Raw genomic sequence first — 13,567 nt, forward strand, 5'->3', positions numbered from 1 at the left:
TGAGTTTTTCAGCCCACTTTCAAAAGCGGGGCGGGGCGGGCTGACTCGTTTTTTGGCGGGTTGATGGCGGGGTGGGGTGGGGCGGGGCAGGGCGGAGCGGGCCGCCCACTTTGCCACCTCTACTTATAGTACTGGTATCTTTATTGTGCTTACATGTTAAGCTTAATTGCTTGTATTTTGTTATCATCAAAACTTAAAATCTTTTACACTTCAAGCCTTTAGGATTCAACAACCTTAATTAATAATAGATGATAGATCCACATGCTAGCTTTAGATAAGGGATGAAGCAATTTCAATTGACGATTACTAGTGAGTTATATAGTTTTGCGCTTTGCGCTCAAGTTTCTACTCAAAAACAAGTGAGAAATTTTTGGAATTTGCTCTTTTACCAGAAATATCCCTGATTTGAAAAGGAATAGAGTACCCACACAAATCTCCTTCCCCGCTTTGACAATAACTTGAGAGTTCTATCAATCCTACACCTGATTTATATGAGGAGACACAAAACTTCCACTCCAGTCTTGAGTCGTCAAGATTAGATTTAAAAAGGAATAGAGTATCCACACAAATCTCCTTCCCCTCTTTGACAATAACTTGAAAGTTCTATCAATCCTATACCTAATTTATATGAGGAAACACAAAACCAGACAAGGGATATTTTGTGTGCTTATGCTACAAAAGGTATACTCTTTTTTATGTTAATGAGTAATGATAATTCGTTAATATTCCAAACTGCGATGAACCTAAATGCTTCCGCCAATTTAATTATTCCAACATTTAAACTTAAAATTAAATTAATAAATAAAAAGAATAGATATTTAATTTAATAAAATATTGAATTATCTTATATTTGAGTTTTTAAATAATTAAAATAAATAAAAAATATATCCCAACTACACTTATTAACAAAATTCATATAATAACACATATTATTCACGATCTTGAATTACAAAATGTAGTCAATAATCCAGGCGCTTTTGGGAAATATTCTCTTCGAAGATATTCAACCCGGCAACTTCTGCGAAAGTAATCATTTCTGGGCCCCGCAGCTCACATTATATACATATATATATATATATATATATATATATATATATATATATATATATATATATAAAGAAAAAAAATTAATTGATAAGACATTATTACCGTAATAAGCCTATAAATTTCTCTCTGTCTCTAGATAGATTTATAAAAAAAATAAATTATTATGAGGTACGTAATATTTATAATTTTTTACAATTATTTTTATAATATAAATAACATAAAATGAGAACTATTAATTCAATTTTTATATGACAGCAACAAAATAATTATATGAAATTATAAGAAAAAATTATAAATATGATTTAACTCTTTTTCTTATAATTTATTTTTTCATCGTTGATTTTGGTCTGGTCATATTTATTAATTTTTAATAAATTATAATCATTGAATTGACGGAAATCAACGGTGAAAAATATGTTGTAAGTAATTGTAAAATTTTTAGGTTATAAGAATAACACTCCTCAAATTTGTATATGAACTTTTTTCAAAAAGGATTATTTTGTATTTGAATACAAATTTTAAAAATATTTAAAATAAAAATTTTGTATTTTTTTTACTTACTTTGCAAACTAAAAATTATTAACTTCTAAACGTTATTATATGTGTTTAATAATTCTCAGTTTGTAAAATAAGTAAAAAAGGTACTAATTTTTAAATAAATAAATTGAAAGTAATGGGCTACTTATAATTTTTTTCCTTTTTAAATTTAACCTAAACACGCTTAAAAATATTGTAAAAACACATTATTATTAACACAAAGGCCAGCAGAGTGCGAATCACATTTTTTGCACTGCCCTATACTTATTTTGCAGTACATTAACATGACCAACTCGCAAAAGGACGAACTAGACATGTGCATTCAAAAACTACAAAATGTGCCTCGTCTTGTAGTACCGACTTAGACAAACAACACATGTGCATCCAAAAGTTCAATACACACACAACCGTGTGCATACAGTAAGAAAAGATAAGAGGTATCACATTTTTAATGTCCGTAAATTGTCCTTGTTACAACTTCAAACCCTGCAACAATAGTGCAACCAATCATGGTGGGAACTGGGAAGGGGGAATAAAAAATGCTAACCACTCGCTTGTTAAAATATCTGGCAACACATTAGGTTGCTAGATGAAGATTACCAAGTATAACAATTGGGAATTTAGTCTCTTTAACTTTAATGGTACGCATATTTAATTCTTGCTGGGGGAAATAAATAAATAAATCTAGCTTAAAAATAGGTATGCCTATGTACTACTGGAATAATATGGTACTACCAAAATTTGTTGATGAAAGAAAATTTTTGTCATGCAATTTTTTTTAGAAGTAGCTAACGTAAAAGAAAATTGATCTTTTCATGTGAAATTCATTTATAATAAAATTATATCAATAAAAAATAAATATTAAAATATTAAAAAGGTGAAATTTTATGAAAATTTGTGAACTTATTTAGTGTTTTTTGTGTTTATATCTATTTAAGTAATATAAAAATCTACATACTACGGTGATGGTGATGACAGGTTTTTTTTTTCACCAGACAGTAATTTGACTATTTTTGTTTTGGTTTATTACAGTTTGTTCCCTGTAGTTTCATTTATTTATTTATTTATTATTATTATTATCCTCTTCTTCTTCATTTTATTAATATATTTAGATTTTCTTTATTCTGAATTTTTTTCTTTTTTTTTTTAAATACTTACCTGACTTAAAAAAATAATAATAAATATCACAAAGTCGAAATTGACCGTTGTTTCAAGTCAACATACATCGACTTTTTAGCAAGATCTGTGGTTTACAAGGCATGAAGAATGCTTCTCCAATTAAGTCATTAGATTTATTCTAATGATAAGAAATTTTGGCAGATTATATTAAATTGTAGGGATATATTTTTCTTACGATTGTAAGAAAAAAATTACTTCATGTTGTAGAAATAAAAGTATAAATGGGATCCACAGATATAAAGAGAGAGAAAAAAGAGTGGTGGAACTCAACCTTTTTTGTGTGTGTAAGAGAATTATTTATCTCACGTAAAATGAGATAAACATAACCTTAATTTATTATATGTTGAATTTTTACTTATATATGTATAAAAAAATGATGCTCCAACTTTCTTACGGAATATTGTAAACAATGCCGCGTCTGCCAAATTCAGATTTGAAAAAAGATTTAAAATCCTTTGCATATTAACTCGTCACATGTGAGCCCGTGCCCTGACCTGGCGTCAAAACAAAACCACCATGGCCACACCACACACAGTTGGAAGAACAAAACGAATCCATGTGGGAGACAAACACGCACTGATCAAATCCTCAGCTCATTGTATTGGAGGACCCCACCACCGACACCCATTTGTAATTTTGTATATGAAAAAAAAGGTTGCTCTCAATAAGTGCATTTTAAGAAGAATTTAATATTTTTATTTTAATCAAGAAAATTTCATAATTATTTAAGCAAAATTATTGATTGATTTTTATATTTATCAAAATAAAAAGTTGTTAACCTCGTTATTTTTATGTAAAAGTTAGCAAATAACTTCTTCTTTTGTATAAAAAACAAGGGAAGAATTATATTTATAACTATTACAACATCAACTGTGTATTTCGATAAGTTACTCTCAAGTATATGTACCCCCTGATATTATAAGAATTATAAAAAAAAAGTTATAAATTAATCTGACCCAAAAAATAAATAATATTTTTAATCAAATAACTTAATCCTAAGAATACTTTAATAATTTATGATTATTAAACACATTAAATTAAATAAAATCATTATAAATAAAAATTATTTTATTATAGATAAACCGCTCTATTTGTTAGAAATAGATTTATTTATTAAACATATCGTGTTTATGTTTTATTGTTTATATTCTTATTTAGTGAATGAATTCATATATGAATATTTTTATTACATTATGATATATTTTAATAATTAATATAATTAACATAAGAGTTATATTTTCTCTCTTTATTAAAATTAAATTATTATTATTTATTTTATTAATGTTAACATTCAGTATTAAAAAAATATTTTTTAAATAAATAAATCTAAAAACACATTCATATTAAAATAAATAATTCAAACACTCGTTGAATTATTAAGAAAATAAAATCTTTTATTCAAAATAAAATGTGAAAGTTATTAACTTCAGCAAACAATTTCCTTTAAAAAATTATATATATTTTTTCTTGGAAAAAATGTCTGTCCTTTTAAATGACACAACTTGTGTCATTTCATTCTCACAAGAAAGTGAGACTCACATCTTTATTTTTTTTTTGTTTCTATCTCTTTCTCTCACTTACAATTATAAATTTTACCTCTTTTAAAATGACACATATTTTTTTAATATTTTTTTCCCAATAAATTTTAATTCTTCAAGTTCGTAAAAGAGACACGATTCTCGTTTCCTTCCAAATTCACTTCAACTTTCCCTCTCTTTCATTTTACCCTTCTCGGCTATATTGACCCCTTCCTACTCTGTACCGCACTTAAATTTGTGTGCCCCCTTCCTTACCCATTTCTTACCTCTTCCTCTTTCCTTTTTATGTTTCTCTCTCTTTTCACTTCATTCACCACACAACCCATAGACTAAGCATTATTAGGTACACCACAGCATAGAGTGTGTCTCTAAATTTTGATTACGAGCGAGCGAAAATGGCGCTCAACTTAGCCTCTATGCTGTTATTCGTTATTATTTCACTCTTTGCCATCACTCTTGCTGAAGATCCCTACAGGTTCTTCAACTGGAACATTACATATGGAGACATTTATCCCCTCGGTGTTCGCCAACAAGTATGTTTGTCTCAATCTTGTTAGGTTTTTCAGTTTCATTTTTGCCAGATCTCAATCATATATAAAAGCAAACTTAATTTTCTTTGTTTTGTAACACAGGGAATACTTATCAATGGTCAATTCCCAGGTCCAGACATTCATTCTGTTACCAACGACAACCTTATTATCAATGTTTTCAATAGCTTGGACGAGCCCTTTCTCCTATCCTGGTACTCTCTATTTCTTCACCTGTCTTTGTTTTATCCTTAATTTTTATGCATAACATAAGAAGAACGAATTTATGTCAGTAGATTTTTTTTATAATGATTATGCATAATTAAACTTTTCGTTTCTCTGAAGAATGCTTGATAAACTTGATATGATGTTTGCGGTGGTTACACGATTACTAGTACATTTTGGATGTTTGTTGAGTCACATTACTTGTAACTAGAAAGTACTACTTATGAACTATCCTTATCCCTTGTTCGGGGCACGGGTCAATCCGCCAATTGCGGGACATGGATCCAGATCTGGCTCATTGGTCTTATATTATAATATAATGGGAAATATGAGAATTATGTCGGAAAATTTGATCATGGTAGAGATTATAACTATATGTTATGAGTAATATATTAATATTAAAGTTATTTTTTCTCTTTTCGCCACGTGAGCTAGAGGTAGCAAAGTGTACTGGCTCCTCTGTCTTTGAAGGTGAGCTAAAAAACTCAGTCGGCCAAGCCCGTGACATTTTACACTAAAAATTAAAAAAAAAAAAAATTCAACCCGAGCAGGCTGGTGGGCTTGACGGACAACAAGTTTGAAAAACTCAGCCTGGCAGGCCGAGCTCGTTTTGCCACTTCTAACATCAGCTGACAGTCTCACGTGAAAAGAGAAAAAATAAAATAATTTTTAATATGATAATTATATACTATCCGTTATATATAGTTTATTTTTTTTTCAGCACCAAATTTTTTTCCGGAACATGACAGATTTGAAATCCCTAATATAAATTATAAAAAAAAATAAAATCTATACTGTATTTTCAAATTCATTTGATAAAAGTATGATTTTTTTTTTTAACTTTATTCACGCCGAAAGGGCAAAGAAGAACTTTCGTGATGAATTTAGTATTTATATTAAGATTAGAGGTGGTGTATATGGGGATGGAAACCATTATCAAAAGTCATTATTCCGAATAAATAATTGGCCAGAAGTGCAATTTGGCTTTCTTTCTTTCTTTTTTTTTGGTGAAAAGCAATTTGGCTTTCTACCCGGGGGAAGTCACAAAGTAAATAATATTGGATTGCTCATTTGCTTGTGGAAAATAAAAAGAAAAATGTGCAAGAAGAGGAAATCATTTTATGATTGTCGGTTTGAATTTCTGTTATTGCTTAGCCGCAACAATAATTTATATTAATTGGGGCCCATTTACTTTATTTATGCTTGGCTGGCAGTTCTCCGCTGGAGATCGGGATGTGAATATCACCTTGATTTAGTGAATATAACGACCTGTACTTTTAATTACAATAATAAGACATCGAACTTTACCAGCTACCATTCATTGAGAACTGTGAAGCCTTAAACTTCGCTTGCAAAATTATTAGGCTACGTCTGAAATGGAATGAGAAGTACTTTGACTTCTTCGTACTTACAAGAATTTTAGGACTATATTAATGTGGAGGTGCACCATAAAATTATTCGAAGAGAGGGTTGAGTGAACTTTTGGATTTGGAGCTGGCCCAATACTCAATAGATCTTGACTTTTACTAAACGTCATGTTTTATCATGATTGTTTTACAACAAATAAAAAAAAAAATTTCCTTTTTCCAAAACAAAAATTTAACTTTTTTTTTTACTTATTTTTTAATAAAAAATAAACTAATATTTACGTATAGTCTGATTCTGAAGGGTAAGTGAATGCCATGGTACATGGCTAGCATGCTAGTGCTAGAAGAATGAATTTGACTACTTGGGGATAAATGACATCTGTCGCTTTTCGATTTTATTTTCCTCAAACTACTTTAGCGGAAAAGAGAAAATGTTTCGGTGCAATATCTTATACTCAAAGCAATAGTAAATAGAAAAGTTTAAGGTTTAACCAAGGAAAAGGAGATTCGTTCTCTAGCTGAATTACATCTTGAAAGCAAATATTAAAATCCCATTTTGGTTTTTAATTACGCAAAACACAGGAACGGGATCCAGCAGAGAAGGAACTCGTATGAGGATGGGGTTTTCGGGACAACATGCCCCATCCCACCGGGGCAGAACTTCACTTACATACTTCAAGTGAAAGATCAAATTGGGAGCTTCTACTACTTCCCATCTCTTGCATTCCATAAAGCCGCTGGTGGTTTTGGTGGCATTAGGATCCTCAGCAGACCAAGAATTCCTGTCCCCTTCGATGATCCCGCCGGTGATTACACTGTCCTAATTGGAGATTGGTACAAATCCAACCACACGGTAATTGTTTATTTTCCCTTATTAATAATACTATTACTCTCTCTCTTTTTTCTTCTTCTTTTTCTACTATTCTCCTCGTTTTATGTGTGCCGTGGTGATCAACTAACATTTGACTTCCTACGTAACATTACACATTACTACACTTCTCTATCTTGGGACAGCTGGGTCTAGGTCGCATGTCGGCCATGTGGCTCAAGGAGAAAGGAGATCTCGATCATAAACGAGCTTTTTTTTTCAAAAAAACTTTTCAGACCATGATTTTCTACAAAAGCGGTGTACAATGTTCAAACTTGTTTTGCGGTTGCATTTATTGGTAATTAAGAACACATGAAACCTTTTAGAAATAAAAGAAAAACATTAAATATAATAAAGTATTTATTATATTGTTTGCCAAAAAAGTACTTATTATATTCAATATAAAAATAAGTAATAATTATTTTTAAATAGTGACAAATTTTAATATTAATAAGCATAATATATATTATACATATATTTTTTAATTTGGATAAAATATAAAAATATTTCAAATTATATAATAGATATCTATAAGTAATTTCATTAGAATTTAAAAAAAAATATTAAAAGGAAAATGTTTAAAATTATAAAAAAGATTTGTATAGTTAATCTAAAAAAAATAGTTTAAAATTTAAAAGGAGAAAAATAATTTAAAATAAGATATTAAAGTAAGAGAATGTATTTTAATTTAATATATAGAATGGATGAGATGCGGCAATGTCTTGAATGTACTCTCTGGCCTCTGCCACTATTTCTAATCCAATTTATTTTTATTTTTTTTATGAAACTTTAATTATCATATTCGATAGTTTATAGCTAATTTATTTGTATTACGTTACAGGATTTGAAGGCCCAACTTGATAGCGGTAAGAAGCTGCCTTTCCCTGATGGAATCCTCATTAATGGTCGTGGGCCTAACGGAGCTTCTCTCAATGTGGAACAAGGTATGCGCCCCATCAAATATGCAAGTCATCTATAATCCAACCTTCTCTTGTTATTTCTCTTTGTCCTTCTTAAAGAAAGTGCTAGTAGCTCGAGGCAACTTAGTTCTAGAAATCTGGATAAGTTCCTGCTTGGTTGAATCCCATTTTGCATGTGACTTTCACCCAAATAAGATTTTAACAAATGTGTCTATTTAGCATTGCTCAGTTCATATTTACGTGAGCTCTGTTTTCTTATTCTTGATTGTGATCATCATTGTTTTCTCTGTTTGAGGAGAAAAAAAAAAGTTGGGTGACGCGAATAATCTTTTTTAACCTTTACACCACAGGAAAGACTTACAGGCTTAGAATATCAAATGTGGGGTTGGAACATTCTCTTAACTTTCTCATACAGAACCACAATTTAAAGGTGGTAGAAGTGGAAGGAACACACACCCTTCAAACTACTTACTCCTCCCTTGACGTTCACGTGGGCCAATCTTACTCGGTTCTAGTAACCGCGGATCAACCTGCTCAGGACTATTACATTGTGGTTTCCACTCGATTTACGTCCCCAGTGCTCACCACCCCTGGAATTCTTCGCTATAGCAACTCTGCAGGCCCAGTATCAGGCCCACCCCCTGGTGGACCTACCATCCAAATTGATTGGTCCTTGAACCAGGCCCGCTCCATCAGGTATTATATTTATATGATTTTAATAAGACCATCTAAAACTTATTTTTAAACAAGGTTCTTTCTTTATACCAAAAAAAAGAAAAAAAGAAGATAGAAGGTTCGTTCTCACCGACTAGTTCTTTCCTTACGTATTAAGTTGTCCTATTCCACAAATTATTCATTTTTATTTAGAGATCTTTTGATAGCATACATTACTTGCTAATCTAAGATCATGTTAGAATTTTTTTTCATTAACTATATAGTCTAATACCTTGAAATGTATTATGTATGTAATTTTTTTTTTCATTAACTATATAGTCTCTTACGTAAATTTTACATGACTAATATTATGTATGTAAAGAGAAAAATATACATAAAGATACTAAATAAGGTCTCAAGGGCTTTGCCAAAATTTGTGAGACCCAACTTAGTTTCTTTATGTTTATCTCTGGAACACCGATTAAAATGCCACTCTTCACCAACTCTTTTACTTAAATGCCACGCGAACAGTGTTATTTTTCAATCTGCTACGGGGGCAAGTTCGCTACCCGGTGTAGCGAACTCGGTTTGCTGATGTTTCACATTTCTAGTGGATAATAAGTACCAATTAAGAAAAAAAAAAAAGGTGTGGAGTTCGCTACCTCGTGTAGCGAACTTGTTGTCCACTAGAAACGTGACACGTCAGCAAACCGAGTTCGCTACATCGGGTAGCGAACTTGCCCCCGTGGCAGATTGGGAAATAACACTGTTCGTGACATTTAGGTAAAAAAGTTGGTGAACAGTGACATTTTGGTGACTGTTCCTTTATCTCTTAGCTTGACCATGTGAAAAACTCCCGTGAAGACATCTATTCCCATCTATTCTCTTAATGTGGTTGTTTCTCGTTTGAAATTTTAAAACCTTGGTTTTAGGCAACAGTTACATACAAGAAAGAAAGCTTTTGCCCAAACCATATTGAAGCTTTTCAAACAAAAAAGCAAACACACTAGTTGAACTACTAGGAAGTAGGAACATGAAGAGAAACTGAGGATAACTATATATTGTGACTTTAATGTTGCACAATTTCAGGACTAACCTGACAGCAAGTGGACCGAGGCCAAACCCGCAAGGCTCCTACCATTACGGTCTTATAAACACAACCAGGACCATCGTATTGTCGAGTTCAGCTGGTCAAGTGAATGGCAAGCAAAGATATGCAATTAACAGCGTGTCTTATGTTGCCCCAGACACTCCTCTTAAGCTCGCTGACTACTTCAAAATCTCGGGCGTTTTTCGTGTGGGAAGCATATCGGACAGACCCACTGGCGGTGGCGTTTACGTTGACACATCTGTAATGCAAACTGACTATAGAACATTTGTGGAGATTGTCTTCCAAAATGATGAGGACATCCTTCAGAGCTATCATCTTGATGGCTACTCTTTCTTCGTGGTTGGGTGAGCATATATCATTTTGAATGCCTAGCATACATATAACATTTGGTTGAGTCATCAATCATCAATCATCAATCATCATATATGGTTGGTGTTTGGCTTTGAGAAATTGGTCAACTATTTGTTGGCTTCCCCTTTTTTTTGCATTTTTCTCAATATGGTTGGGTGTTTTTTCTCTTCATTTTTATTAAAGATGTGAAGTATTTCATTTTATATGTAGTATGGATGGAGGACAGTGGACATCTGCTAGCAGGAATGGGTACAATCTTCGAGATGCGGTTGCGCGTTGCACCACTCAGGTGAGAATAAGCTATAATCATTTTCATTGTCTCGTGGCCTAACTAGTGTATTATTATGTTGCTCGCAAGATTAGATTTTAGAACTGATTCAAATCTTTGATAATCTTGATTCCTTTAGGTATATCCCAAGTCATGGACTGCTATATATGTGTCACTTGACAATGTGGGAATGTGGAACTTGAGGTCTGAATTTTGGGCACGGCAATATCTTGGCCAACAGTTTTATATGCGCGTTTATACAACATCAACCTCAATCAGAGATGAATATCCTATTCCAAAGAATGCACTTCTTTGTGGTAAGGCAAGTGGGAGACACACACGCCCTCTCTAAGCTAGCAAACGCCTGAAGGATCCCACGCTTGGGCAGGGAAGGCATTCTAGCCTTGGAATATGAAAAGAAGTCAATTCTTTACCTTCTGATTTTGATTTTATTGTTCGGTGATTTTGGTAATTTATGATGGACATGTATGATTTCCACTATGAATGACCCCAGCTCGAGGTCACATTCTTTCCCAAGAAAAAGAAAAAGAAAAAGAAAAAGAAAACAATATTCTATTCCCTTTGTAATTTCCCAAATTTTACTATTATTACAGAGTAAGGTTATAAGGAAGTTGGCATTTGTCGATTGGCAGATCAGGGTGTCTCTTGCATTTAGCATTGGTTGTCTCTTCTATGATGTCTAGTAGAATATCTGTACTAAAATAAAAAGAAATAGTAGAATATGATGCTCAATAAATTTTAGTTGTAAAAATGCATAACTTTGATTTTCATTGGTTTAAGAGGAGTTGGGTCTAATCACACAAAATTGAGTTTGGTCCAAGTGGTAGTTGAAGGATGAATGCGACGGGTCCAGGGGTGTTGGAGAAGCCTATTTGTATGGGACAAATATGTGTGTGTGGCACCGTCGAGGAGGGGGGCTACAAGGTACTTCACCACTTAAGTCAGTATATGTATAATGAGATTAAGTAAATTGGAGAAGATAATAATACTTGGGCTATGAACCTCTCTTTTATAATAGCTGCATTACCTTCTTATTCTGCCTTTAGTACGGTGACATTCATTCTTATTGTTGAATTGTGGTGGTTTTGTCAGCCTAATCCATCCAACGGATGTTTTTAGTGAGCTATGATACGTAGGCTTAGCTAGAATCTCGTGAATATTCTTTATTTATTGGCTTTTAAGAAGGCTCATGAGTCATGAGTTATTGTCATTCCAATTTTGTATTCTCGGGATTATGTGTAGGTGTGGTGTACACACTTCCTTACTGACTAAAACTTTGACTTTTTGCCTTTTTGGTTGTTATTGGAATGGACTCTTTATCCTGTTTAGTATGGATTCAAATCAGTTGCCCATTTAGTTCGTTGCTTATACTTTATCATGAGTAAGGGGATGTATAGATGTTTCGGGATTATATATTTGAAGGACTGTTTCACGTGTGTGGATGTCGTAAAAAATAAAAAATTAGTGGATTACCTTCTATTTTAGTTGGTAACCGTCACCTCTCCACATAGAAATGGTTGATTAGACTTTGTTCGTCAGATTAATGATTACTGCTATTAACATGTCTTAATCATACGTTTTCAATATATGACACATTTATAGTGCTTTTAGGATTTCACTTTTACCATTTCACATTTCCTTATGCTTTTACCTTTTTGCCCCCATTGACTTTTTCATACATTTTGAGAAAAGGGAATTTTATCATTTCATTTGAATTTTCTCTTCGTCTTCTCACATCCACTTTTATCTCCTAATATTTCTTTAGAAGAAATCTTCCAAAAGTTTCCACTTTTTTCCAAAGAAATCTTTTTTTTCTTGGTTGTATCTTGTTTGTGATGCTTCAGAGTTCGTATAAAAGGTTTCAGAGTCAAAGTATTTTCATAAGTTCAAGTATTTACATTTCCTTCCTCTTTGTCTTTTTGGTTCTTCTTTACATTTATGGGTTCATATTGGTTACTGAAGTTTCTCATTTTTTGTTTTGTTATTTGAGTTTACGTTTTTGGGTTTCATACTAGTCTTTTGAGTTTCTAGGTAGTACTTCTTTGTTTATTTTCCTCCACTTTCTTGAAATCATTTCTCCACTTTGATAAAATGTCTCAGAGTAATTTCTCATCTTATTTAAGAATGGTAGAGAGTAGTGATTCTGTAAATTTTGGAATCATTCGTGCTGGATCCATGAGTATTGAGAAATGGAGGTTGTTTGGTGATAAACCTTTGGTTTGTCATGTTTTAGGGCTAAATAGTACATGAATTACACAGTCAAATGCATTAGGTTTTATTGTGAAAAAGCATTAAAGTTGAATTTTGAGCAAACATAAATTGTTCTTGCGTATTTTGAAGGTTAATTAATATAAAATTGGGCAAAAATGAAGTAAAGGACTTAGAGGAGAAGGTTGAAGATCAAAAGAAGTCCACAAAGTGCATTCCAAAAGCATTATTGAAGACTGAAGAAACGCGCTTTAGTGCCCTACAGCGCACTAAAGTGCGCTAATGAAGCGAAGAAAGCCAAATGCTCGGAAGAGCGCGTTTTATCGCCCTAAAGCACGCAAGTTGCCCAAAAACAATGAAATTCCCTAGATGAGCGCGCTACAGCGCGCTAACACATGATGTCATGAAGAAATTTCCTTTAGAAGAGCGTGCTAAAGCACGCTACAGAGCACTTTAGCGAGCTCTGGCAGATATACAAGGCGTCATCAACATGCTAAAATATGTTAATCAGCGCTTTAGTGCGCTGACTCGGTCCAAATTAAGGCTCAATTCGTGAATCCATTTAGGGCACAGACCAATCGCCTATAAAAGGAGATTTTCAACACCAATTAAGAATCTTTTGAGAAATGAGAATAGAGAATCATACTTTAGTCATAGAAGTACATTTTTCATGCTTTGAAGCAGTGGGAGCGGGTTGAATTCACGAATACATGAAGATCCATAACGCCATCATTCCAATGGAGTTT

General features: G+C 32.5%; 1 protein-coding gene across 1 annotated transcript; it reads left to right on the forward strand.

The window, feature by feature from the left end:
- The first annotated feature begins 4,667 nt into the window (after nucleotides 1-4,667).
- On the forward strand, nucleotides 4,668-11,181 carry LOC133293735 (L-ascorbate oxidase homolog). The gene is made up of 8 exons (XM_061492336.1): nucleotides 4,668-4,834; nucleotides 4,934-5,043; nucleotides 7,003-7,273; nucleotides 8,130-8,232; nucleotides 8,559-8,904; nucleotides 9,952-10,317; nucleotides 10,535-10,613; nucleotides 10,732-11,181. The coding sequence occupies exons 1-8, from the start codon at nucleotides 4,697-4,699 to the stop codon at nucleotides 10,942-10,944; spliced, it is 1,626 nt and encodes a 541-aa protein (XP_061348320.1). The 5' UTR covers nucleotides 4,668-4,696; the 3' UTR covers nucleotides 10,945-11,181.
- The last annotated feature ends 2,386 nt before the right edge of the window (nucleotides 11,182-13,567 follow it).

The sequence above is a fragment of the Gastrolobium bilobum genome, unplaced genomic scaffold (assembly GCF_033153095.1).
Source record: "Gastrolobium bilobum isolate Gb01-03AN ecotype WA unplaced genomic scaffold, APGP_CSIRO_Gbil_v1 utg16528, whole genome shotgun sequence".
Taxonomy (NCBI): Eukaryota; Viridiplantae; Streptophyta; class Magnoliopsida; order Fabales; family Fabaceae; genus Gastrolobium; species Gastrolobium bilobum.